At 34.8% G+C, this 27,273-nt stretch overlaps 4 protein-coding genes across 4 annotated transcripts; all 4 read left to right on the top strand.

Annotated features, from left to right (window-relative positions):
• Window positions 1-1,256: 1,256 nt before the first annotated feature.
• LOC116107357 (probable 2-oxoglutarate-dependent dioxygenase At5g05600) lies at window positions 1,257-2,840 on the top strand. The gene is made up of 3 exons (XM_031393642.1): window positions 1,257-1,738; window positions 2,018-2,345; window positions 2,430-2,840. Exons 1-3 carry the CDS (start codon window positions 1,275-1,277, stop codon window positions 2,724-2,726), a joined length of 1,089 nt encoding a protein of 362 aa, XP_031249502.1. The 5' UTR covers window positions 1,257-1,274; the 3' UTR covers window positions 2,727-2,840.
• Window positions 2,841-9,899: 7,059 nt separating this feature from the next.
• Window positions 9,900-16,708, top strand: LOC116107318 (putative B3 domain-containing protein Os03g0621600). Its single transcript, XM_031393598.1, has 9 exons — window positions 9,900-10,063; window positions 11,368-11,830; window positions 11,923-11,997; window positions 12,081-12,280; window positions 12,371-12,636; window positions 14,016-14,157; window positions 15,244-15,871; window positions 15,944-16,152; window positions 16,248-16,708. The coding sequence occupies exons 1-9, from the start codon at window positions 10,004-10,006 to the stop codon at window positions 16,521-16,523; spliced, it is 2,319 nt and encodes a 772-aa protein (XP_031249458.1). The 5' UTR covers window positions 9,900-10,003; the 3' UTR covers window positions 16,524-16,708.
• A 1,680-nt stretch (window positions 16,709-18,388) lies between these two features.
• Window positions 18,389-20,355, top strand: LOC116107316 (B3 domain-containing transcription factor VRN1-like). Its single transcript, XM_031393597.1, has 3 exons — window positions 18,389-18,524; window positions 19,394-19,999; window positions 20,104-20,355. The coding sequence occupies exons 1-3, from the start codon at window positions 18,441-18,443 to the stop codon at window positions 20,353-20,355; spliced, it is 942 nt and encodes a 313-aa protein (XP_031249457.1). The 5' UTR covers window positions 18,389-18,440.
• Window positions 20,356-25,812: 5,457 nt separating this feature from the next.
• LOC116107315 (B3 domain-containing transcription factor VRN1-like) lies at window positions 25,813-26,899 on the top strand. Its single transcript, XM_031393596.1, has 3 exons — window positions 25,813-25,926; window positions 26,050-26,565; window positions 26,657-26,899. Exons 1-3 carry the CDS (start codon window positions 25,813-25,815, stop codon window positions 26,897-26,899), a joined length of 873 nt encoding a protein of 290 aa, XP_031249456.1.
• Window positions 26,900-27,273: the final 374 nt, after the last annotated feature.

Genomic DNA, 27,273 nt, shown 5'->3' with positions numbered 1-27,273 from the left:
TTGTCAAGCGCAATGAATAACATCTGAGGAGGTCGTTCGAATAAGACATCTTTTCCACATGTCAAATTCGAACACCAAGCAAAATGATTCTTAATTTTTGACAACAAATTTTCTAAGTGTTTCAAGTCGTGAATGACCGGTAGCACACGAAACACATTTTCATAGCACTGATCATGATCTGGATCAGGTCGCTGGACCTTTGTGAAACGATCACGTTAGGTTGCTTGTGTAGTTCTCAAAGACCCATGTCACGATCTACACTCAGTTCACTGGTCGAGCCAAACTATCAGCCTCATGTCGTTTGTAACAGTATGGCTCGAGACAAATCAGGTTGTGGCATAATCATAAATTTTCAAGATTCAATCTTTGAACCTTAAGAACTGGGGAGCTTCTGTTATGCCTAAAAAATCAAGGCTGGTGTTAGCCTACATCAACAAGCACCAATCAAAATTCAAGAAGACTTTGTGCCACCCAAGAGCTGTCATGTCACTCCATGACAGAAGGAATATGGCTGTCATCAACTTGACAGATTCAGGTTTTGTCTATAAGTGATTGAGGGCCGCACACCTGTCCAAGCCCTAGATAATTTGAGGATATTTCCTAAGTTATCAGCCAATGGGAGGCAAGGAAAGACTTGCACGACACCTACCTACTTGCAGATTTGTAATCATTACCTTGAATTCATCTACTATAAATAGAGGATTCGCCCTCTCATTTTCGGGATTCTGATACTGAACCCGCTCTCTGATTGTAATCTTTATTTTCAGAGTAAAGATAAACAGTGGACGTAGGATTCACTTTAGGCATCCGAACCACTTTAAAAATCATATCTCTCATTTATTGTTCAGTTTTTGTATCTGATCATAATCATTCATGTGTAATTTCTGAAAATAGTTTAGCACTTTGTACGTGCGAGTCTTGGTGCCATAATCACTCATCAACATATTTTGTCAAAATTAAACAACTGTTCTGATTATTCTTTATTTTTACTACTGCAATTATGCAAGCGCATACGTCACTTAAGCACTTGATCTTCAATAGTGAATAGAAGCCCGGCCGCATGTTATGTAAAGGCAACAACACCTTTCAATTGTTTCTTTGTAATCAGGGTAAACAGTAAGTGTCTGCTCCTAACTTTCCAAAATAAAATTTGGCCACTATCACCTGCCCCAATAACGACCAGGTTCATTCCCATTCTCACACAACAAATAAATAAGGGTATAAATAAGGATCATTTATCACTATCACTAGTCACAAGCCACTAATCAATCGCCATGGGAGAAGTTGATCCAGCTTTCATTCAAGCCCCTGAACACAGGCCTAAACTCTCAGTTATTGAAGCTCAAGGCATACCCTTGATTGATCTCTCAGTGTTGAACTCTCCTGACGACACCATTAATGACGATGCTCTTGTTGCGGAGATAGGTGATGCATGCAAGAAGTGGGGTTTCTTCCAGGTGATCAACCATGGAGTGCCCCTGGAAAAGCGCCAGAGAATAGAGGAAGCAGCCAGGAAATTTTTCGCTCAGCCCTTGGAGGAGAAGAGGAAAGTTCGGAGAGATGAGGAGAAGGTGTTGGGGTACTATGATACTGAGCATACTAAGAATGTAAGAGATTGGAAAGAAGTGTTTGATTTAACTGTACAGGATCCAACCTTCATCCCAGCTTCGCTTGACCCTGATGATGAAGAAATAGATGAGTGGCATAATCAGTGGCCTGAGTATCCTCCCGAATTAAGGTAATATTTATCTGCAAATTTGTGAAATATATATATATTTTTTTTGAAGTTGATTTTGTCTCATCTATTCAAGTTGCTTGGTTATGGTTGGACACTTACCTGCTTCCAACTAGTTTTCAGAAGTGAGTCACGCATTTGCAGGCGGTAATGGGTTTGGATCTCAGCCTTGTTCCATGTCTCTCAAGTTGCTGACAGTGGCTGGACACCCTCTTCCTTTAAACTAGGTTTTAGGAGCGAGTTTTACTTCATTTATCTGATCTAATGATGTTGTTTCGCCAGGGAGGCATGTGAAGAATATGCTAAAGAGATGGAGAAGCTAGCTTTCAAGTTGATGACTCTGATTGCTTTGAGTCTGGGGTTGCCTGGAAATAGATTCCAGGGCTTCTTCAAAGATCAAACTTCCTTCATTAGACTCAATCACTACCCGCCTTGCCCCGCCCCTAACCTCGCTCTTGGCCTTGGTCGACACACGGACGCCGGGGCCTTAACAATCCTCGCTCAAGATAATGTTGGAGGACTTGAAGTGAAGAGAAAATCAGACGGCGAGTGGATTCGTGTCAAGCCCACCCCGGATGCTTATATCATAAACGTTGGTGACATAATTCAGGTTGCAACTTCTAGTCAACTCAAACATAGATTAAATGTAAATACGCTTTGTTGAATTATGTAATCTGACAATGTGCTTGTGCAGGTGTGGAGCAATGAAGCTTATGAGAGCGTGGAGCACAGGGTAATGGCGAACTCAGAGAGGGAAAGGTTTTCGATTCCATATTTCTTGATCCCTGCACATTACACCGTTGTGAAGCCCTTGGATGAGCTGACAAATGAGCTGAATCCTGCCAAGTATAGAGCATACAATTGGGGAAAGTTTTTCACAACTAGAAAGCTCAGTAATTTCAAGAAGCTTAGCGTTGAGAACATCCAAATCTCTCATTTCAAGATACAGGAGTTATCAAACAAGCTAGAGGGAGGTCTCACTATTACTTAGGTTGTTTTCTGTGCATGATTCCAGGCTGTAAATATGGTTTCAGCCTAGTGCTCCAAGCCTCCAATAATGTTATATATGAATGGCAATAATGGGATTTGATGGAAATTATCTTTCTTGGTTTTTCTACTATTAAATTATGAATGGCCCATCTACCATTTGAGGCCAAATTCAAGATACGATTAACTACTACTCACGTTATTTTTCACCTCTCTCTGTTCGTTGGATGACAAACTCTTTAGCTATTAAGGTTAACTATACATTTGAGTCACGAGAGAGACAATTACCGGAACAATATTGCCAAATATAACTTTACAAGTGGTAAAAAAACATATTTTTAATAAATGGGTTTGTGGTTTTAGTCAAATAACTAACCACTTTAACATTCAAGAATGGTAACAATATCAAAACGATGAACTATTTGGCTAAAATTTCCAATCGATTGACCAAATTAAAATGTTCGCGTTTAATCAAAATACCTTTTTAACTTCATCAACTATTACATTTAATTGAAATAAATGTCATTTGAGTTTAAGGTAACATTGTTAATTTCCTGAAATTGAGATTGAGGGTTCAAGTTTTCCTACCAAAATTATGGTGGCATTTGATAAACCCATTTATTATTAACATTTATACTTCATTTAATTTGATGAATTCTTGGAGATGGGTTTTCTGGGTTTGACAATCACATTAATGGTCTTTTTTCAATGACTAATAACCATAGCCTATTTTTTTAGTATATGCAATCATTTCCAAACCAAACATATTATTTAAGTCTTAGTTTGAGATTGCGGTAGTTTGTTCCATAATCACTTATGGGTCTACCTTTATAAATAATCAACTTTACAAATAATGTATTCGGGTGTTTGTTTGTTTTAAATTTTAAAATCACTTTTGTTTTTAGAAGATAATAATATATTATCAATTGAAAATTTTTAGAAATAAAACGTTTTTAAATACTTTCAAATGTTAAAAGTGGTAAAAGCACTAACTTTTTTTTTTTTTTTTTTTTTTTTTTTAATCTAAAGTGTCTAAGTCAACTTACATACATCTAGACTAATTATCGATAAAGACTCTGTTTGACCCTCAACTCGACTAATCCTCGATAGAGACTAGTGCAGCAATCCACTGTCATGACCCCTAATTAAATTTTGGGAGCGCCACAATCCCCCACTTAAATTTTGGGAGCCAGGGGATTCGAACCTGAGATGATGCACCTTAACTATACATCTCAACGCTTGTCCTACCACTTGAACTACCCAACCTTTGGGTAAAAGCAATAAATGCTTGAAGCTGAAAATTTTAAGCACTCTAAAAGAGCCAAGCCCACAAACCTCAATGTGTTATTGCATCAAACAATAATAATAATAATAAAGAGTAAACGATATGTTCCCACTCGAGATTTAGTGAAATGGTAAGTTGATACCTCTGGTTTCATTTATTCCAGACTCTTACCCTTAAAGTAACACCGTTTGCTAAAATGGTCATATACATTGTAGTGTGGCGCATGTTAGCACGATAAAGTGCATTGGTGCTTTCTTTGGTAGGAGATAGGCTCACGTTAGTAGCATCTAAGCTGACGGTTTTTGGCTTTCTTCAGCCGATTCTAAAGTCCAAAATCACTTCTGAGACCATTATTGGACTCCCCATAACCTCCTCTATAAAATCCATACCTTCACTTGCCGACCTCACTCACTGTTTTTGAGTCTCCAACCACCTCCATTCTTGCCACCTTGTGAGATTGAGTTACTTCTCAAGCTTTTTCCAATTGATTTGGGCACCAACTTCTCTGCCGTCAGCTAATTGTTGTGATGTGTCTTTTAGCCATTTGTGACTCCCCAATCACCAGAAATCGAAGCCCAACTTAGTGTCCATAACCTGCTCGATTAAAGTCCTCACCCAGCTATTGCCTAGAAGCCAACCCCATCACCACCAAATTAACAGTGTTACTTTAAGGGTAGGAATCTAGAATAAATGAAGTCAGGGGTATCAACTTGCCATTTTGCTATGCCTCGGGTGGGAAGATGTTGTTTACACTAATAATAAATCATGTTCTACATCGTTACCGAATAAGATTCTAAGTTCTTTTATAAGTGCATTATCATTTTTAGACTTTAATTTAAATGACATGCAAAAAATGATATATATAAGAAGAAATTAAAGGTCACATGATAAAAAGATGAATATAAATTATAATATGATTCTTCAAGACACTAGGCCATGCAGCCATCTTCAAGATCATCTTTAGACTTTAATCACCAAAATCCTGACAGCTTGAATTTTTTTCTTGTTCACTTGATTATTATTATTATTATTTTTTTTTTACCGGAAGTGTTCAGACCAGTTTACAAGCATCTCAACTAATCCTTTGAGACCTTGGAAATATCGATCGAGTAAAAACTCTAATAGCTACCCCTATTAGCAACCAAGGAGAGATTCAAACTCATAACCTTTTGAGTAATACATCTAAAAGTCTTTATTGAACCACTCGATCATCTAAATGTAGTTATTTGATTATTATTCTCCTTCTTTCTTTTCAAAATATTATCATTATTTTACTTTTAGTGCAATAATATTAATATGTGTAATGGGTAACATAGTTTCTCAAAATTATAATTAGAAAAATATCAAATTATTGACTTTAACACAAATTTTATTACTTATCATAACAAAAATATTAGAAAACAGATATAGAAAAATATTTTATGAATTGAAAATATTTTTATTATATAAATCTTCTCAACCACTTCCTACCTATAAATAGCTGGCTGGTCTTGGAGTACTTGTTATGAAAATTAAAATGTGAAAAAAAAAATACTNGTAAAAGCACTAATTTTTTTTTTAATCTAAGGTGTCTAGGTCAACTTACATACATCTCGACTAATTATTGATAAAAACTCCGTTTTGACCCTCAACTCCACTAATCCTCGATAGAGACTTGTTATGACTATTTCGTACGTTAGCAAGTGCACTAATCAACAAGTAATAGAGTGATGAAAAAAAAGTGTCGAATCCCACGAGGATTAAATGCTAAACAAACAAATAAATTGACTAATCTTAATTGTTATTTGAGATAATGAAATTGATGATGTGAATTTAAAATAAAAACAAGAATTGCTAGAAATTAAAACAATTAAATAACAAAGACAAATATCTTTATATGATAAAAATGTTAAGGGTTTCGATTCTGCCTAAACCAATGTTGACAGACATGCTATAAAAATTAGATTCAAGAAATTTATTGACCTAAAAATGGCTAAATCCCTCAATTTAACACAATTGTGAAATTCATTAACGTAGGTTCTGCTCCCGCTTAAAACCTAAACTGACCACATAAACCTCATAAGACTCCCAAGTATCCTACTCAATCTATGATCTAGGCTATTTTAATGACCTAAAGTGATTTCACCGCCCGGTTTATCATCACATCAAAAAAACAATTGAACACAATGAAACCCTAATCAAAAGATTTCTAATCAAACTTCACCGCTTGGTTCATCATTCAATAAGAGCCTTAAATAATTAAAGAAACATCATATCCAAAAGCATTAAGCAAATCACACATATTCTTGTAGAACAATAAATTCCTGAATGCTTTAATAAAATTGAAAATCAAGTCAACATGGTTTGGTAGAATCTACCCCTTAACAATAACAATCTACTCCATAATCAAAGTGATAACAATCAACATCAGTTTTGAACTCATCATCATAACAATTCCAAACTGATGCATAAAAATAGAGTAAGAGAAAACAAAAACTGAAATCTTGAAGAATTGATCTCTAGAAAAGTATTGCGCCAACTTCTCTCGAATGAATGTGCTCGCCTCTTTCCTTTGATCTCCTCCTCCTCTTTGATGTCTTTTTTTTTTTTTCAAAACCCTAGCCTCCTCTCCTATGGCTAAGGACCTCTCTTTTTGGTATTAAAGTCATGAGGGTATTATGGTAAAAAGCCACACTTAAATTAAAAATACATGATAACAAATCTACTTGTCTTTCATGCACTAACATATATTTTGGCTCAATTTTTAACCATTTTCTAAGCTGAAATGGATCACGATCAAAACACAAAAGTTGTAGCTCTGTGTCTTATCTTTCTAATCGTTCAAGAATTATCCCAATATGGGGTCTAGAGCTCACGTTATGGCAAAAAAACTGATGCATGTTCAAAGACGTTTTTCTTCAGTTCGCAACGAGTTGTTCACAACTTCAAGTCAAGTTTTCATCATCTTTCAGTCAGAATAAGGAATAAACCCAAACATGAAAGTTGTAGTTCTGCTTCTTAACCTTTCATAGCTTCTAAATTCAGGTCATTCCGAGTTGAATATCTCAAGTTATGTAATTTATGCTTAACACCGTCATTTATGCTCAAAATCATCATTTATGCTTGCAAAGTAAAATTAGTTATGTAGCAATTATAACCCAAACTATATGAGAAGTATCTCATATCCTATTGAAATTCAATACAAAATCACCATGAAAAATAGGATTATCAAGACTAGTGTAGCAACCCACCGTCATAACCCCCAATTAAATTTTGGGAGCACCACAATCCCCCACTTAAATTTTGGGAGTCAAGGGATTCAAACCTGAGATGATGTACCTTAACTATACATCTCAACGATTGTCCTACCACTTGAATTACCCAAGGGTGGGGTAAAAGCAATAAATGTTTGAAGCTGAAAATTTTAAGCACTCTAAAAGAGCCAGCCCCACAAATCTCAATGTGTTATTGCATCAAACAATAATAATAATAATAATAAAGAGTAAACGATATGTTCCCACTCGAGATTTAGCGAAATGACAAGTTGATATCTCTGGTTTCATTTATTTCAGACTCTTACCCTTAAATTAACACCGTTTGCTAAAATGGTTATATACATTGTAGCGTGGCGCACGTTAGCATGCTAAAGTGCATCAGTGCTTTCTTTGGCAGGAGATATGCTCACATTAGTAGCATCCAAGCTAACGGTTTTTGGCTTTCTTTGGCCGATTTCGAAGTCCAAAATCACTTTTGAGACCATTGTTAGACTCCCCACAATCTCCTCTATAAAACTCATACCTTCACTTGCCGACTTCACTCACCGTTTCTGAGTCTCCGACCACCTCCATTCTTGCCACCTTGTGAGATTGAGTTACTTTTCAAGCTTTTTCCAATCCATTTGGGTAACCTCTCTAGACTTCACCACCAACTTCTCTGCCATCAGCTAATTGTTGTGATGTGTCTTTTGGCCATTGGTGACTCCCTAATCACCAGAAATCGAAGCCCAACTTAGTGCCCATAACCTGCTCGATTAAAGTCCTCACCCAGCTACTGCCTAGAAGCCAATCCTATAACCACCAAATTAACAGTGTTACTTTAAGGGTATGAATCTAGAATAAATGAAGTAAAGGGTATCAACTTGCCATTTTGCTATGCCACAGGTGGGAAGATGTTGTTTACACTAATAATAAATCATGTTCTACATCGTTACCGAATAAGATTCTAAGTTATTTTATCCGTCCATTATTACTTTTAGACTTTAATTTAAATGACATGCAAAAAATGATATATATAAGAAGAAATTAAAGGCCACATAATAAAAAGATGAATATAAATTATAATATGATTCTTCAAGACACTAGGCCATGCAGCCATCTTCAAGATCATCTATAGACTTTAATCACCAAAATCCTGACAGCTTGAACTTTTTTCTTGTTCACTTGATTATTATTAATATTATTATTTTTTTATGACGGGAAATGTTCAAGCCAGTTTATGAGTACCTCAACTAATTCTTCGAGGCCCTGAAAATATCGATTGAATAAGAACTCTAATGACTACTCCTATTAGCAATCAAAGAGAAATTCGAATTTATGGCATTTTGAGTAATACACCTGAAAGTCCTTATTGAACCACTTGATCATCCAAAGGTAATTACTTGATTATTATTCTACTTCTTTCTTTTCAAATTATTATCATTATTTTACCTTTAGTGCAATAATATTAATATGTATAATGGGTATAACATAGTTTCTCAAAATTATAATTAGAAAAAAATCAAATTATTGACTTTAACACAAATTTTATTATTTATCATAACAAAAATATTAGAAAGCAGATATAGAAAAATATTTTATGAATTGAAAATATTTTTATTATATAAATCTTCTCAACCACTTCCTACCTATAAATAGCCGGCTGGTCTTGGAGTACTTGTTATGAAAATTAAAATGTAAAAAAAATAAATAAATAAATAAAATCAACATTATTTATTAACATGGTCCTCCAATCACCCCAATTGGACACGTGTCATATAGATTCGTCCTCAAATAAATGGAATAAAAGAGTCCCTAATTGAGAATTGATGCTTTATGTCTTTTGACTCAGTCGTTCTACTCTTCTTTTGACTCACCTCAACTCTTCTCTCTTAAGTCTCTTCCTTAAAAGAAATTAAAAAAAGAAAAAAAAAGACAATTTTCAATTACTTATTTATATACTTAAATAAAAAAAGAAATAAATTTAATTCATTTTTAATCCAAAAATATTTTTAATTTCGATTTCAATTTGTGATGTGAATTCCAACTGAGAAATTTTATCATTTTTTTTTTATGATCAGGGTGTCTAACCAAGTTCACGCATATCTTAATTAATTTTATGGGATTATAAAATTATCGGTCGAATAAGAGTTCTAGTGATCATCTCTATTAACAACTGATGAGAAGTTCAAACTCAGGAGCTCTTGAGTAATACATCTAACGGTTCTTATCGAGCTACTCAACCATCAAAGGGTTGGTTAGTCACACCCAAAGGAAAACTTAACCATTATCAAAGTAAATCGATAAGTATAAATAATAAACCCTCACAAAATATAGTTGAAATGAAGATTAGGTAAATGTAGTTGAAATAAAACAAATAATTTATTAATTAAGAAATATAATTGAAAAATAAATAATTACTCAAAATTAAATAAATAAAAAGTTTGATTAGAGGAAAGGCATAACAAAGCACTGAGTGGTGGGGCAAAATGATAAAAAAGAGAGGCTGAGTGGGGCATCCGAGTTGCCAGCCGAGTTGATTCAGGGTGTGGGGAGTGAGTCAGACGAGTGCGTTGAACTGGTTTGGCATTAACTTTTTAGGTCAAGTTGGGTTTTTTAAGGTTTAAAAGCACACAGTTTGACTTGAAAATGAAGGAGAAGACAACAAAGAGAGACTGAGGAAGAAGAAGAAGAGGAGAAGAAGAATTAGATCTGAAAACTCATATACTTAAACGTCATATCTTCTTCTGATTGTTTTCACAAATGCCACGCCCTTCTTTTCACAAGCTTATTCTCTCCTCCACCATTAGAGACAGGAAGCTGGTAAACCATGTTTCTTGTTTGTTTGCTTGTTTAATCTTGTTATTTTGAGAAAATTTGGCTAAAGAATATTAAAGGGTAATTGAATTCTGGTCTTTTGTGTGTTTTTTTGTTTCTAGGTAAGTTTTGTTTTGTTTGGTTGATTTCATTTTGGAGCTTAATATATATGTCTTTGAGGTAAAGTTGAAAGCTTTTAACCCAGATAAGAAATTGATCAAGTAAAAATTAGAACTTTTATTAGTTGGGGAGATTGAGTAGAGAAAACGTTTATGAGATTCTGGAAGAATCCAGAAGTTTGTTTTTTGGGTTTTAAGAGTAATTAAATTAAGCTTGTTAAGATGGTTGTGTAAGGGGTGGTTGATTGTATAGTTTTAAGAACCTAAAGACTAGAATAAACATGGAGGAAATGTAGAGAGTTAATTGAACAATTTGATAGCTTGCTTTTGTAAGGGATGGGTTTGGTAAGAACCAGCAGTTTGTTTGGTTGGCTGATAAAGTGGGTAAAGGAGAAGAGGGTATTTTTAAGTTTTTTTTTTTTTTGTTTTTTGTTTTTAGTTTTAATAGGTCTATATGAGTTTGATAAGGAGTGAGAAATCAGATTGATTAGTGGAGAAACTGGGAAATGAGGAAGAAAAGAACTTTAAAGGTCTTTTGGATGTTGAGTTCTTAAGCACCTTGATCATAATCTGCACTGGGATTGTTCCGGAAAATGTGGAAAGTGAATTTAAGATAACTATGTAGTAATGAATCTTTATGCTCTTTTGTTTTTGTTTTTTTGTTTTTTTTGTCCCCTTTGCATATTAGAGAAAATCTATCTCGGCAAATTTTTCCCTAAAAAGCTTATTATTTATATTTGCAGAAATGGTCCATAGATCTGAATTTGTTGATCCTCTCATTTTACCATGGAAGTATCGTTTCTAATAGTTAGTTTCAACCATGAGTTCAACTGTTTAAATCCTCTTGAGGTCACTTACTTGGTAGAATGCTAACTTGGGTAATTCTACCAAGGGTCTAAAAGTAGACCCAACTTGGTAAACACGTAGGAAAGGTCAAGACATTTTTAGGTATTATAAGAAAAAATTGTATTTGCTTGTGATAACCTACCTGCTTCAAGTTTGCATATGTATTTCTAAAAATTAAGTAACAGGATGGACATATATGTCGTGAAAATATCCAATTGATATCTCAGACCAGTATTTTCATCACAATATATGAATCTTCATCTGCAATTTATATCATGGGCATGTCATTCCCTGATTATGATACTTCGAGATAAATACAGTCTAACTTTATTTGGGTACCTGCAGAGGATTCCAGAAAACTTTGTCAAGAAGTTCAAAGATGAGCTTTCCGTAGCTGCTACTCTTATGGTTCCTAATGGTAATGTTTCGCGTGTAGGATTAAAAAGAGTTGACAACAAAATTTGGTTTAATGATGGCTGGCAAGAATTTATGGATCGTTATGCTATCCGTATTGGGTACTTTTTGGTCTTCAGATATGAAGGGCATTCATCATTCAACGTTCACATATATAATTTGCCTTCTTCTGAGATTAATTATCATTCAAATCCTTACAGTAGAACCGAAGTGCTCTATCATAGCAAACAATACCGTATATTTGAAGAAATGGAAGATGATGACTTGGAATTTGTAGATCATTCAACACTGAACAAAACTTTCAATCCACCGGCACTTCAGAATTTGCTCACTAGTTCCAAATACAATAACAGCATACATTATGCTGGTGAAGCAAACCTACATAGATCAAAAGGTTCTGGCATTTCGTAAGCTGAAAATAAGTTTATGAGTGATTTAAGTATTCTGTTTAATACTGTTGATCTTAAGAAATTTATTTAAATGCAGTGACATTGTATTCGCCAGATGGAGAATTAGAAAGGCTTAAAAAAGCTGGGAGAAAAAAGCGGAAGATCGATCCTAGTAAGATCTTTCAACATAGATTTTTGTGTAATGGTGTTGTGTCATAATGATTCAAATTTCTCATCAGAACCATCAAAGTGCAGATAATCAGGATTCATCGGTTCAATATGAACATGAAGGAGAAATGCGCTTTAGATTTTATGAAAGTGCTTCGGCAAGAAAGAGAACAGCTACAGCTGAAGAAAGAGAAAGGGCAATAAATGCTGCCAAATCTTTTGAGCCAACCAATCCTTTCTGCAGGGTCGTCCTGCGACCGTCTTACTTATATAGGGGGTGTATTATGGTCGGCTATTAAATTTCACATGCTATACATGTCTTTCCAATTGCACATCATAATATTTCTTAAATTGTGATTACTTTCTTGCTTGTGCAGTATCTGCCGTCCTGCTTTGCTGAAAAACATCTAAACGGGATTTCAGGATTCATTAAGTTACAGATGTCCGATGGGAAGCAGTGGCCTGTTCGATGTCTATATAAAGGAGGCAGAGCTAAGTTCAGTCAAGGTTGGTATGAATTTACCTTGGAGAATAATTTGGGGGAAGGAGATGTTTGTATCTTTGAGGTGCTTAGGGTGAGGGATTTTGTGCTGAAAGTAACTGTATTTCGCATCATGGAAAGTACAGGATATGTGAATCGACTGCCACAATAAGTTTCTCTGAATTGAACCCCTTTTGACAGTGGATGTTTCTGTCCTTGTTTTGAAGCCCTGTCAAGTAACCTGTCTTTTTCAAGTGATATGTTTCTGATCCGTCTTAATGTGTCCATAAATTTGTGTGTACAACTTACTGGAACTTTTACTAGTCTAGGGATTTCTATACAAAAGTTTTCTTGGCTCCATTTGTGTTTGTATATAGACTGTTCAATTAAGTTGACAATCAGCTGGACTGGAACAAAGGATCTTAATCCCAGTATGATTCATATCTTGTCAAGTTTGAAGTTTCCATTTATCACTTGTGTTCTATCTAGTTTCATGAAGGGGTCATTGGCCTGCATGCTCGCGACAATGATGTTGTTTTACAGTATGCACGAATCTGAAAGCTCTGTTTGTTGATCAAGTTTGATGTAAATTTTTTGTGTGTGGAACATGTAGCTTTGTCCAAACATTAAATCCTTGGAGGATTGAAGACTGAAATATATGAATGTACTTCCAGGGTAAAATTATCCATTACCAAATCTGCTAAGACTATCAGGGCACAGAACTCAGAAGTAATGAAACCTCATTTATGTTGTGCAGGACAGATGGAAGTGAAATACACAATTACAAATGTTCATGAGGGGTGTTCAAAACGGTTAACTGAATTTGTGAATCGAACCAGTTTTTTGGTTCAGGAATTTTTCTGAACAGAAACCGAATTGGTTAAGGGGAAAACCGGTTTTTCGGTTAACGAATTAGTAAAAGCTGGTTAACTAGTATTTAATATTTAATATTTTATTTAATTTATTTATAATAAATTGGTTTATAATTAATCGGTTCCTATATTCTCGTAAACCGGAAGTTGAACTGAAAAATCGGTTTTTGTATTTCTTTGAACCGAAACCGTTCGGTTATCGGTTCGGTTTGATTTCTGCATTTTTTTTAACACCCCTAATGTTCATAGAGATTGAATGGAGATCAGATTAGGATTTTTAATTTGTATAATTGTAAAATAAGGAAAAACATGGTTTCAGGATTATGATGAAATTTGTTATCCAGATATTGCGAAAAACATAATGTAAAACTGAAACATATCCAAATATTCTTTCAAATTTTAAACATGATAAACTTAACCTTATAAATTCTTATTTTCACTTCACAGAATAATGTTTCAAATGTAAGATTAACTTTTAACTACCAACTACAAGCATTTCATTTTAAAAGTGATTGCTAAATATTTTCTAGTTTCAAAACACATTTTTACTGATTTTTTACTATTGGTCACCAAAAAGAACTCATAATGAGCCTAGGAACTCTCAATTATCAGAGAGTATTTGTACCAAAGTAACCTGCCCCAGAGTTTTCCTGCATAGTAATCATCGAAAATGGTTCTTGATGATGGTGAGCAAACAACTTCCAGGGTAACTAAAATATTGTCACATTCCATGGAGCCATATTTGCAGGACAAAAAGTCTTGCATATTTCACAAGTTAATTGTGGCCTCCATTATCCAGGACAGGAAGCTTGTAAGTTTTTCACTTTCTTGTTTCTACTCATTCATTAACTCTTTCTATTTTGTTTGGTTGCTGAGAAAATTGAGTAAAAAAAAAAAAAAAAAAAAAAACAAGTTTTAGGGGGTCTATGCTTTTTTTTTGTACAAAAATGGCTTTGAGCATGCACTTTATTTCTTGAAGTTTAAAGGACTTGAAACTTGGAACTTTTTCTGGGTAATCTTAGAAGATTGAGAATGTCCATTTGGTTGAACCTTAATTTGTGTTTTCACTATACTTCTTAAACTTTAAAGGCCTTCAGCTTGAGCTTTGGATTAAGTGATCTTTTTTATGTAGCTAATATACTTTATATCCTTTTAGGTCCGACTTCTCTCTTCCAATAATTTATTTCATTATGTCACAAAAAATTCCTTGAACCCAAACTCCAAATGAGGCCCCTGCAAAATATTTTTACTCCAATTTTAGGGCACCCTTTTATTTTCTTTCTTTATCTTTTGCCTTCAATGATGCTTTTCTCTGTTCTTTACGTTCTTCATTTCTTTCTTTTAATTTGTCCTTATAAGATTGTCTTTCCTTTTCTGTACATTTTTCATTTTGGCCTTGATGTTTATATGGGATTATATTGTTCTACCTTGCGTTGGAAATCTTAAATGGTATCCGGAATAATTTGAAATTGGCCTGCAGTTTTGCTGGTCTTCTGAAATCTGGTTCTTTAAAATCCCAGAATATGGTTGAAGATATGAAGATTGCACAGGGCCTGCAGTTTATCAATTTCGTGACACAATGTTTCCTTTGTCCTGGAAACTACACAGCTAATTTACAAGAAACCTTTGTAATTCCTAATTTCACCTCAACAATGGTCACATTTGCTATTCGGGAAATAACTTTTCCATGCATTGTCATGGTTGTAATATTTTGCACTTCATCAAATGTTGCTTTACTGTTTTTCAGTTTGTCACATTATTAGGATGGCTATCTCATTCTACATAATCTTTTGTTGCAAATTCATCTTCGAACTAGATATTGAGATTGTTCATGATAAATTGATTTCATGGAGATTCATTAATTGATTTTTTTTTTTTTTTTTCACTTCACTGGCAGAGGATTCCTGATAGGCTCATTCAGAAATTTGGAGATGAACTTTCTTCTATCGGAAAACTCACAATTCCCAGCGGTCGTGCCTGGTTAGTAGAATTAAGAAAAGATAATCACAAGTTGTGGTTTGATAACGGTTGGCATGAATTCATAGAAGATTGCCCCGTTCATGTTGGATATCTTTTGGTCTTCAAATATCAAAGGAATTCGAATTTCAATGTGCATATATTTGATTTAGCAACTTCTGAGATAAAGTATCCATTGGACACTTGTAGTCGCTTGGAAGAACCTAGTCATGTCAAGCAATGTCCCCTTGAGGAACATATAGAAGATATCAACTCTGTTGAAATATTGGCTTCAAGCCCTTCGTGCCCAACTCCTAGTTCTTCAATAAACAAGGCTTTTTATGAAAGCATATGCTACAGCTGGAATAACAACTCTAAATTTGGGATTAGTTCAGAGAACTTGCATCCAGTAGAAAAAGTGTGTCATTTGGAAGCAACGTCTCACTCTACTCGAGATGTAGGAACACAGCTCAATTATAGTGAGCTGACTGCTGTAGATGAAGTTGATTTGCATTTCGGTGGTGTAACAGGAGGACAACTCACTAGATCCGGACAAAGAACTGACCCCTGTAAGCTCTGTGAACTTAGGCACCTTATTTATATGCATTCTCATTGGTTTCATTATCTCTAATGTGTCGAAAGTGTACATGAGTCATTAGGCAAACAAAAAGTGGAAGCAGAGTTGCATGACAGAAAACTTTCTTTGAAAGCATCTATGAAGAATTGGAGAGCTGTAACCACTGTAAAAAAGTGGAAAACAGTTTGTGCAGCTGAATTGTTCAAGTCTGATCATCCTTTTTTCAGGGTTACCTTGCGACAATATAACACACGTAAAGGTTTTGTATATTTGGTGAGGCTTTTGATCTGAATTCCTTAAAAACACAAATTTTCAGTTCAGTTTAGTATTCTGTGTTTTAATAAGAGAAAATATTTTTGTTTTTGCAGCATGTTCCAGCCACATTTGCTCGAAAGTATCTAAATGGTTTCAGAGGACATATCACACTTCTGGATTCAGATTGCAACCGCCAGTGGCTTGTCCAATCTCGTTCTAAGGATCGTAGAGTTGATTTGTACAAGGGTTGGTCTATATATGTAAGGGATAATAATTTGGAAGAAGGTGATGTATGTGTCTTTGAACTGATTAGGACAAAGGATGTTGCTCTAAAAGTCACCATATTTCGAGCTCTCGAACACACAGAATCTATCAGTAGGCCAAACTAGAACAATTACTAATCAGATGTTTGGTTGAGGTGAACAAAATTCAAGAAACAACATTTTCATGTGAAATTTTGCTGTGCATTGTGTCTCCTTTGGTTATGGTTATGTGCAATAAAGAAAATCTGATGTCTTAAGTTCTTAACCTGATTTCATCCCGGGTTCGCTGTATCAATGTCACTCTGCACATGTTAACTGAACTTTTCTGGTATTCCATGTTTTAATGCAAGATAGTCCGTATACTTTTTTTTAACTTGGTGAATGATACAAGCTTTGTTACTAAACTAAGACTTCATTGAGTTCCTAATTCTGAAAATTTGATAACCATATTGACAACAACTAATAAAAGTTAAAAAGTGTTGTATGTTTTAGATATTGGGATTCGCATTGGACCGTGTTGGTGCTTGATTTTGATACTAACGACTCGCACGTGCAAAGTGTTAAGTAGTTCTTAGAAATTATACGTGAATAAATATGATAATATGATGCAAAGATTGAACAATTAATAAAAGATGATTTTTAAATTGGTTTGGATGCTTAACACAAGTCCTACGTCCACTATTCTTTTATATATGAGAGATTACAAGAGATCGCAAATAGCAAACAGTAAGCAAATGTACAATGACTGATTATTTAGATAGAATATCAAGTTAGTCTCGTTCTCGCAGGTTATCTTTGCTCTGAAGATATAGATTACAATCAAAGTATGAGTTTTTTGTATCAGAATCCCCAAAAATGAGAAGGGGAGTGCTTTATTTATAGTAGAGGAATTCAAGGTAATGATTATAAATTTGCAAGTGGGTAGGTGTGATGCAAGTCCTTCCTTGCCTCCCATTAGCCGATAATTTAGGATATATCCTTAAGTTACTCGAGGCTTGGACAAGTTTGCGGCTCCCATTCACTTATAGACAAAACCTAAATCTGTCAAGTTGGTGACAGCTATATTCTCTTTGTCTTGGGGTGACGTGGCAACCTCTGGATGGCGCAAAGCCTTCCTGAACTCTGATTGGAGCTAGCTGATGTAGGTTTACATCAGCCTTGATTTTTTAGACATAACAGATAGAAAAATGTTTTATCAACCGCATGGAATGATAAAAGTAAATATTATCAGTAAACCTTTGATGGATTGAAGTCTATAAGATATGAATGTACTTCCAGGGGAAGATTAGCCATTACCGAAACTATTAAGACTTCCAGGGTCAAACCAAATTAATAATGTAAGAAGTAATGAAACCTCATTTATGTGCAAGATGGTTGGAAGGAAAGTAAGAATTACAAATGTTCATAGTGTGTGATTGGAGATCAAATTATGAGTTTTGATTTTTGTGATTGTATAATAAGCAAAAACATGGTTTCAGGTTCATAGTAGTGTTGGTAGTGATAGAATTTGAGGTAGATCTGACTCTTCACCCAATAAAGTCTTATTAGGAGAAAGTTGTTTACTTAAAAAAAATACCATGATAGATTTTGAGGAGTCAAGGCCTTTTTAAAAACCTGGCTCTAACTCTTCACTCGTTGGTCAAACACTTCGCTCAACTGAACCTGGTTCTGATACTATGATAAAATTTAAAGTGAGTTTGACTCCTCACCTAATAAGATCTTGTTGGGTGAGAGGATTACCACTTTTTATAAACAATAGGCTTAAGCGTGCCTAGTCGGTGTGGGATTCCAACATAGGAAGATCTGTATTACTGGTTTCTTAACATTGATATATTTGAATTAAACTTATGTGTTAAGAAACCCTAAAAAATTGACAAACATAAAAAAAGAAAGTGTATAAAATAAAAAATAAATATAGAATTTAATTCTTCTAGAGGGTTATGTTTATATGAGCCGACCAAGCAAACAAATACTGTGAGGCATAATAAAAGTGAAAATCTGAACGCTAAACAATTGGCTTGTTCCAGGAGATCACAGCCAGTCATGTCCAATGCTTTTGAATTGGAAGAGACGCCCTCCCATTTTTTCAAGGTCATCCTCTCCTCTACCCTGGAAGATAAGAAGCTGGTAATTCTGATTCACAGAACTTTCTAATCTTCCTTGTTTAACAGAGATTTTTTGGCTAAAAATATGATCTGGGGTCTAATTTTTGTTGTTGTTTTGGTTAATTTTGTGCTTCTGGGACTTACAAAGTTTATGTCGACTCTCTAGAATTGGTGTTGGTTGATGTTGCAGTCGTCTATTTTGTGATCTGTTTGAACAAGTAAAACAACATTCTTTAATGCTTTGGTTTCATAAAGATTTGTCTTCTTGTGAGCTTTTGGTACCAAAAAAGTTCACTTTTTAATGTACCCTTTAAGGAATAGGTCAAGATTTTTACTTTCTTGAGTTCCACCTTTGATTGTAATTGTTAGATTGCCATCACTAGAGAGAATTGCTTCAATGTTAACAATGAAAAATATTTCATATGAAATCTCTGTGCGGACTAGCTGCACCTGGATAGAACGACCCCATGAAGCTTTACAGTTCCCTGGGACTGGCTTTGGGCTTTTCCTGCGCAGCTTAGGTGGAAGGTGAAGAAAGCCTCTTTCCGGGGGGGCCCGAGCCATCAGCAAGATACCACTCTGGAAGAGCTAGAATTCTAACCTTGTGGTGTGGTTCCTCTACGCCTAAGACACGAGAATATCGAACCATGAACGAAGAAAGGCATGGGAGAAAAGCATATATTGGCGTGGTTTTGTTGCCTACATTTGCTTCACAACTGACAACCAACTCTTTTTAGTAGCATATCTATTCAGTCTCAGCTGATTGCCAAACACTTTGATTGTTTACAAAACTAAAATTTTGAACTGCAATTTCAGGGAAGAATTTCTTGAATTGCTAAGAATTTCGCTTGTTTTCTAATTGATCCTCTAGCTTTATTTGTGTTACCGCAGATGATTCCAGGAAAGTTTGCCAGGAAATTTTGGAGTGAACTTTCTGGTGTTGCTAAACTGAGAGTTTCCAGTGGCCTTGTTTGGCAAGTGGGGTTGACTAAATATGCGAGAAAAATTTGGTTCAAGGATGGTTGGCACAACTTTGCAGAAACCAATTCAATCAAAATTGGGTATTTTGTGGTCTTTAAATATGTGAAAAATTCAACATTCGATGTTCTTATATTTGATACAACTGCTTGCGAGATTCAGTATCCAAATAACCGTGGAGAACCAGGAAATAAAAAGCAGAAAATGAGCCATAAAGCAAGGCCGTCTGAAGCTTCAGTTTGGAGCTCTAAGTTTAAGCAAGGCCATGAGCCACCACCAAGAAAGAAGAGTAAAATGGAAGAGGAGGTGATGCAGAGAAATGAGTCAATGCATGACGGGAATGAACACGACTTTATGAATTTACTTGAACACATGGGAATCTTTTTGACTGAAAAATGTAGAGCTTATGTTTCAGCCGAAGAAAGAAAGAGAGCAATCAACATTGCCAGATTGCTTAAGCCAAAAAATCCTGCATTCATGACTATCTTGCAGTCAAGTTACCTTTATACACAAAGGCTGGTAAGATTTTAAAACAATTCTGATAGCAGAACTGCTCTTTCATTAATTTTAGCCTTCAATATACAGCTTAGTTGTAATTCTCATTGCTTTTTTTATTTTTGCAGTATGTGCCAAGCAAATTTGCTAACAAGTATTTGACTAGAGATGTCAAATTTGTCAAACTACAACTTCCGAATGGATCAGAGTGCATGATAAAAATCTGTTGGAGACTTTTTGGGGGTTTCAATTTAACAAGAGGGTGGGCAGAAATTGCAAAGACCCTGAATTTGGAGAAAGGAGATATCTGTATCTTTGAGCTAATCAAGAGGGAGGACTTTCTACTAAATGTTTCAGTATTTTATGCAACTAAAGAGTAAAAACAAGTGATTAGGTGGTATGCTGCATTGCAAATTATTATGGATTATAAATTTTGATTTTTCGGGTTTTTGTTACGTATTATAATATGTTTAAACCAACCCTTGGGTGGTCAGACAGTCAATTGAGACTCTTGGGTATATTACTCAAGAGGTTTTGAGTTCGATTCTCCTCGGTTGCTAGTAAGGGTGGTCACTAAAGGATTACCTGATCGTTAGCTTCAAGGTCTTGGGTATAATCATTAGGTAGTTATGACACTCATACATGATTCTGTCATATGTAAAGCATAGAAGTAGCACATGATATGGGCTTGAAACTCTATTATGTGGTGGAGGGAGTTCCCCATTTAAAGCACTTCCTGCAGGCTGCTTAGAAAGAAATATTAAATGACTCAAAAATCTTAGCTTTGAGTTCTGGACTCAAAATTTTCTGATATAATAATGTTATAACAAGAGTTGACACAGTGCAGGGAATGAAAAACCATTGAGATGAAAATTCTATGAAAAACCATTGAGATGAAAATTTAGTACAATATTGGAACAAGGACAAATTCAACCAAGGGAGAAAATTAATGGTATGCTTGGGAGTTTTTTTCCGTGGTTTTGGGGGGTTTTTAATTAGATTAGTTTTGAGGTGTTCTAAAACCATTATTTGCTAGATTTTTTATGCACTGGTTTTGACTAATTCAAAAACCCCCCAGAACTAGTGGAGTGTATTTTTGAGATGTTTATAAAACCCTCCAAATTGAGGTGTTTTGGTTGGTTTTAAAATTTTATTCCACAAATATCCTATCCACTACAAAACTATCACAATTATATCCAAAAATCATTATTGCCAATAAAAAACGCACAAAACAAAGGAAAGAGAAAAAGACTTGACTTCTTTTCATTCGATTGTTCGTTTTTCAACTTCTTCAATTCTCTCAATAAGGTCTGTTTCTCTCTTGTTTTTTGTTTGGGTTTAATGGCATATCTGTCATGCTTAAATAAGTGAATGATCCTTCGTTTTTTTGGTAGAATCATTAAGGTTTTTATTTATTTATTTATTTTATTATTGGGATATTTTTATAGGCATATATGTAAATTTATCATTTAAAAAAAACTATTAAAATTGTTAAAAAATAAACTTCCAATCGCAGGTTAGGTATTTTAAAAACTGCAACTAAAACCTTCTTAAAAACCGTTACGGTGGTTTACCTTTATAACCTCTACCATGAAACCCTCAACAGAACCTGAGAAATCAAAGAAAGATTAATAAAATGGATACATTCCAATTTCATTGATTATTTAGAATGTGAAACATGGCTTCACAAATATTACAAGGACCATCATCGCCATTTCTAAACGTGATCATTAGCACATTCTTCTGGGTAAAACTGAACTGCTTCGATTTCTTCGTTATGAATAATACGCATATTTTGCATATGATAAGCTCCTAGCATAGAAGTTGATGGATCGGACAATAATGCTACACAGAAATATCCTTCATTAAATTGAATGTGCACAAACCTGCTATGTATTACGTAGTCTGCTCCTTGGAAATGGAAGGTCAATGATAGAAAATCTCTAAAATTTCGTCTGTACATATAACAAAAGTGGAACTGACTGTAAATGGATGATAGTGGTCGGTATTCTCACAAGATTATAAGAATCATAGTGTTGACTAAATGCTGTAGTCACCAATTTAAAAATATTGAGCCCATTGGTGGCACTTGTGGTGAGTGTGGTAAATGGAGATCCTGAATCTATGAAGAAACCGTAACCAAGTGTAGCGTCGAAGGCAACTGGTGGTAAATGTAAGCGAAAATTTCCAACACTTATATCTAGAAGATCAAGATAATAAAAGTTTCTGCCTTCATAACTAAAATAGTACGTTGTTCGAATGTTTCTTCGAGGTATATGAACATCATACCCAACCCAAGCCTGAGTATCTGAGGATGAACATCGAATGGAAAATATTCATCATAAGGAACAATATAATAAGAGAAAAAATCACCAATAAATCCATATCTGGTTGATTACTGAAGAAGCAATTTACGTTGTCATTCAAGCAGCTGAAGAGAACATTAAATTGTCGTGTATTACCACTGTTTTCGCTATATAAAAGATGAAATGATTCAAAGGAGACACAACCTTTTGTTGGCCCAGAAGTACCTGCTCCACCACCATATGTAGTACTATACACGCAAAAGCCATTAACACATTGGAAAGGGCTGTATTCTTCATCGTAGTTACAACGAGGGTGAACATTACACGATAAAGTTTCTGGTAAGAAGAGGAAGCTTTTAAATCGTATATGGGATAAGTTTGTTGGAAACAGTTTCTGCAAGGTTCACATTGTGTCCAAATTAGGTGACTGCTGCCAGTGTCCACCACTAAATACACAGATTGAATTGGGTTTCCGATCATCATCTGCGCAATATAGTAGTAATGTTGACGGTCTAGAGCAGTCAAATGCCTGTCGTCGTCACCAAATGTTGCATTTTGATCAGTAAAACGCAATTTCCATAGTTTAGCTTTGGCCAGGGTGATATTAACCCTTCTTTCAACTCTTTCCTGTGAGTAAGGTTAGGTTGATATATAGGGGACTCACGAGAGTATATTGGGATCAGCTCAATGCTGAATCCTGAAGATTTTGAAGCTGCAAAACTAAGTCTAGAAATTCTAGCTAGACTTAGAAATACTGCAGTTGGAAGTCTTAAGGAATTAATACTCCCAACCAAGTACTTATAGAATTGGTCACAACAACCTTATATCTAACTTATAAGTATAAAACAGAAATTAACATCTATATCATCTGTAATTTTTTAACTACTAATGCAGAGGATTCCAGAAATGTTTGTGAAAAGGTTGGGAGACGAACTTTCTACTGTTGCTTCCTAATAGCCCCGTTTGGCAGGGTTTTAGTAGATCGCGTAGCAGAAAACATATATTCGAGATAAATAACATAAGATTAAAATCACACCACACAAAGAGACACGATATTTACATGGTTCGGCATAACCTACCTATATTCACGGATGAAAGGAATTCATTATAGTTTCATGAACACGATATACAAGAGTACACAATACCATAAACCGGATACAATCAACAGGGTGGAAATAATCCTAGTTTCTAACCACGCTCAACCCAGTACCTAGAGTGGAAACAATCACATCTAAGACATTCTACCTGTGGTGTTTAATAACTCTTACAAAAAACACCATGTGTTCTCACATTCTTTTATAAATTTGAATTGATTTTCATCTCTATATTTATAAGTATTGTATGAGATATTCTTTTCCTAATAGGATTCATATTCCAATACCTAATAAGACTCCTAAATTATATTCCTATTTACAATTGTATAATTTATTAAATAGTTTTTTTCCTAAGGATAAACAATTTCACATGGGAACAGATAGGAAAGGGAGCCACAATATCTCAACAATGGGGTTGGTAAGAGATGGAAGGAAGATTTGGTTCCAGGATGGTTGTTGGAAATCTGAATCTGCTCTGTTACCATGTTGAAAATTAGAGAAGTAAAAAAACATTAAAATAAAGAATAGCACAATAACAACAACACAAAGACAAACAATATTTTACGTGGTTCAGCATAACTTGCATACATTCACAGATAAGAGGGTTTTCACTATAATAATATGAATACAATATAAGTGTTTCATCACACCATCAACCTAGTTTACTTAGGTAGACATTCTATTCCTATGGTGTTTAATACCCCAGTAGTATTTTTCCGATACCCTGTGGTACCCTTACATCAAAACCTCTTATATCCTCACATTCTCTCTTTCTTTACTTCCCTCTCTCATAATCTTGAATTGGTTTTAATTCTCCTATTTATAGGTAAAATATGATATTCTTATTCTGCTTGGATTCATATTTCTATTTCGAACAGATCACCTCTAATTTAAATCATTATCCTATTTTAACTTAGATAGAGTTCTAAACCAATTCTTCTTTCCTAATACATCTCACAATAGAAAAGGAAAATAGTTATTCTCATTTACAAATTCCTAAACTAGAAATTTGCCTAAAACTTAAATTCTTTTTTTTCCTTGTTTGTCTTTTCTTCTTGGTTGCATTTTCTTTTTTGATTGCCTTTTCTTCATCAATTACCAAAAGTGTTCACACTCTAACAATGGTTGGCAGGCCTTCATAGAATACATTAAATCCATGCTGGATACTTCTTGATCTTTACATATGAAAAGAGTTCGACCTTTCAGGTTCTTATTTTTGATATGACAGCCTGTGAAATTTACTGTCCGTATAATAGTGAAGAATCACAAGCAGAACTCAGTACACCAGGATGAAATTGAAGGTAGACCACAAGGCAATTTGGAGAAAATTTAAGCCAGAAGACAAGTAGTGTCAAATGGTAGAAAAAAATGAATCAAAAGATGAGGAAGTGTGATTTTTTTGCTTTACTTGGGGGAAATGAGGATCCGTTTTAGTAGAAATCAGAAATTCTTTCAAAAGAAGAAAGAGAGCACTCGACATCGCCAGATTGCTAAAGCCTGAAAATCCTTCTTTCATGGTTATCATTGAAAATCCTTCTTTCATGGTTATCATAAGATCCTGAAAATCCTTCTTTCATGGTTATCATAAGATCGCGTTACACACAAAAGAATATCGTATGATGGGGTGTTAAATATAATCTGCTTGGTCGTTTGATATTCCCCTCAAAAGTTGCTACTGTTTCTGAGTGAACTTTGGTCTTCCAATGTTGATAATGCTACTCCGATTACCGTGCAGTAACTTTTAAATGGGATTGAATTCCAATTAATAAAGACTTTTTTTCATCCAAATAATGGTTTAATGATATTTTTTTACCAATAGATTTCTAAAATATTATTTTACTATCCAAATTTATATTCTATTTCTGATTCTGGCATCTTTGTGATCTCACACCACTACCATTCTCTTTTTCGATCATCACTCACCAAAACTCCTCAAACTTTATTCCCGTCGACCCCATAAATCATCGACAATCAAGTGATTAGGATTTGCATAACCAACCCTCCCAAGTTAAATTCTGATTAATCTAAACTATCAAAAGACTCATCAGCCTCCCCTCTTCAAGAGCCTTAACAGTCTGGATCAAGTTTGCTCTTTGTTTGTTACCGAAATATAAATTTGGATAGTAAAATGATATTTTAAAAGTATATGGGTGGAAAAGTGTTATTAAGCCATAATTTGGGTGGGGAAAAAAAATGGATAACTCTTATTTGAACCAACCACCTTGGGCTACTTATCACATTTGTAATTTCTCTTGGAACATTGAAAAGTTAGTGCATGGAATGGGAAGTGGCATTAATTATCAAATTTTGGAAGATCAAAATTCACTCAAAATAAGTTACAACGTTGATTGAGGGGACTATCAACCGACCTAGCTGTTGAAAAGCTTCTCCAGCATATATAAAGTCACAACAGATTCACCCCTGGTAACTTCACAAAATGGCAAGGGATTGCAGAAGGAAAGTACAACCCTGTAAATCAAAGTCTTTGGCGGAGACATCACCACATTTCTTCAAGGTTATCCTTCCCTCTACACTTGAAGAGAAGAAACTGGTAATTATAATTAGTTTTATGAAGAAATCTTGGTGGTTCTGTATGCCTTTGTTTCACAACCAACCTCTTTTAATTTCATCGATATTAGGCCACATCATGGTAACCTTTTCTTTGTGACTGCAGGGGATTCCAGAAAGGTTTGCCAAAATGTTTGGGGATGAACTTTCTTCTGTGGCGATGCTCACCATTCCTGATGGACATGTTTGGCCAGTGGGATTGACAAGAGAAGGGAGTAAATTTTGGTTCCAGGATGGTTGGAATGATTTTGTACAGAATAATTCAATCTGTGCTGGATACTTCTTGGTTTTCAAATATGCAAAGAAACCAATTTTCCAGGTTTTAATTTTTGACATGACAGCTTGTGAGATTCACTATCCATATAATGCACCTGCCCAGATCTCAGCCCTCCAGGATGGAATACAAAATAAGCCAGAAAGCAAGAAGAGCAAAATAGAAGACATGCCACAGAAAGGTGATGAGTTTTTGCATTTATTTGAAGAAAGTGGAATCTACATTACTGGAAAACATAAACTTCTTTCAAAAGAAGAGAAAGAAAAAGCCATCAACATTGCTAGATTCTTTAAACCAAAACATCCCGCATTTATGGTTTTCTTGCGAGCTCCTAAAATTATTCATCCGGTGAGCTTCTGATCTTGAAGTTTCTTCAATAGCCTTTGAAACATTCTTGCTTAGTAATTCAAAAACTGTTATTTTTTGGCTTGATTTGCAGACTGTGCCTGCTAAATTTGTCAACAAGTACTATAGAGAAAATGCTAAGTTCATCAAATTACAGTCTTCTGATGGAAGAGAGTGGCTTCTCAACAACACAGGGATATATCGTGGACAACTTCGTTTAGGAAATGGCTGGGCTAGGTTTTCAAATGAGATGAATTTGAAGGCAGGAGATATCTGTGTGTTTGAGCTTATGAGGGAGAAGGACTTTGTTCTGAAAGCTTCAATTTTTAAGATTTGAAATTGTGATGTGTATCATTTTCTGAAAAGAATAACTAAAAATGGGGATGATAGAGTTCTTGGAAAATAATTAAAAAGTTTGTAATATTTTTATCATTTTATGTACTCTAGTGGCTGAGATATCAGTTTTATCTTCCCAAAGTAGGATTTTTGCTCTCTCGATTACAGAGAAACTAGTAGAGGCAATTGATCCCAATAAGACCTTGTTGAATGGGAGGATTACCCTCTCTTATAAACCAGTAGACTTAAGCGTATTTAGTTAGTGTGGGACTCCAACACATTCCTTTACGGTCAAGCCCATATGTTAGATCATGCTGCTCATATGTTGAGGTGGGTCTAACTTCTAACCTAATAAGGTCTTGTTGAATAAAAGGA

Source organism: Pistacia vera, unplaced genomic scaffold (genome assembly GCF_008641045.1).
Source record: "Pistacia vera cultivar Batoury unplaced genomic scaffold, PisVer_v2 Contig531, whole genome shotgun sequence".
Classification (NCBI taxonomy): Eukaryota; Viridiplantae; Streptophyta; class Magnoliopsida; order Sapindales; family Anacardiaceae; genus Pistacia; species Pistacia vera.
Note: the sequence above shows the minus strand (reverse complement) of the source record. Positions and strands in the feature narration are given on the sequence as shown.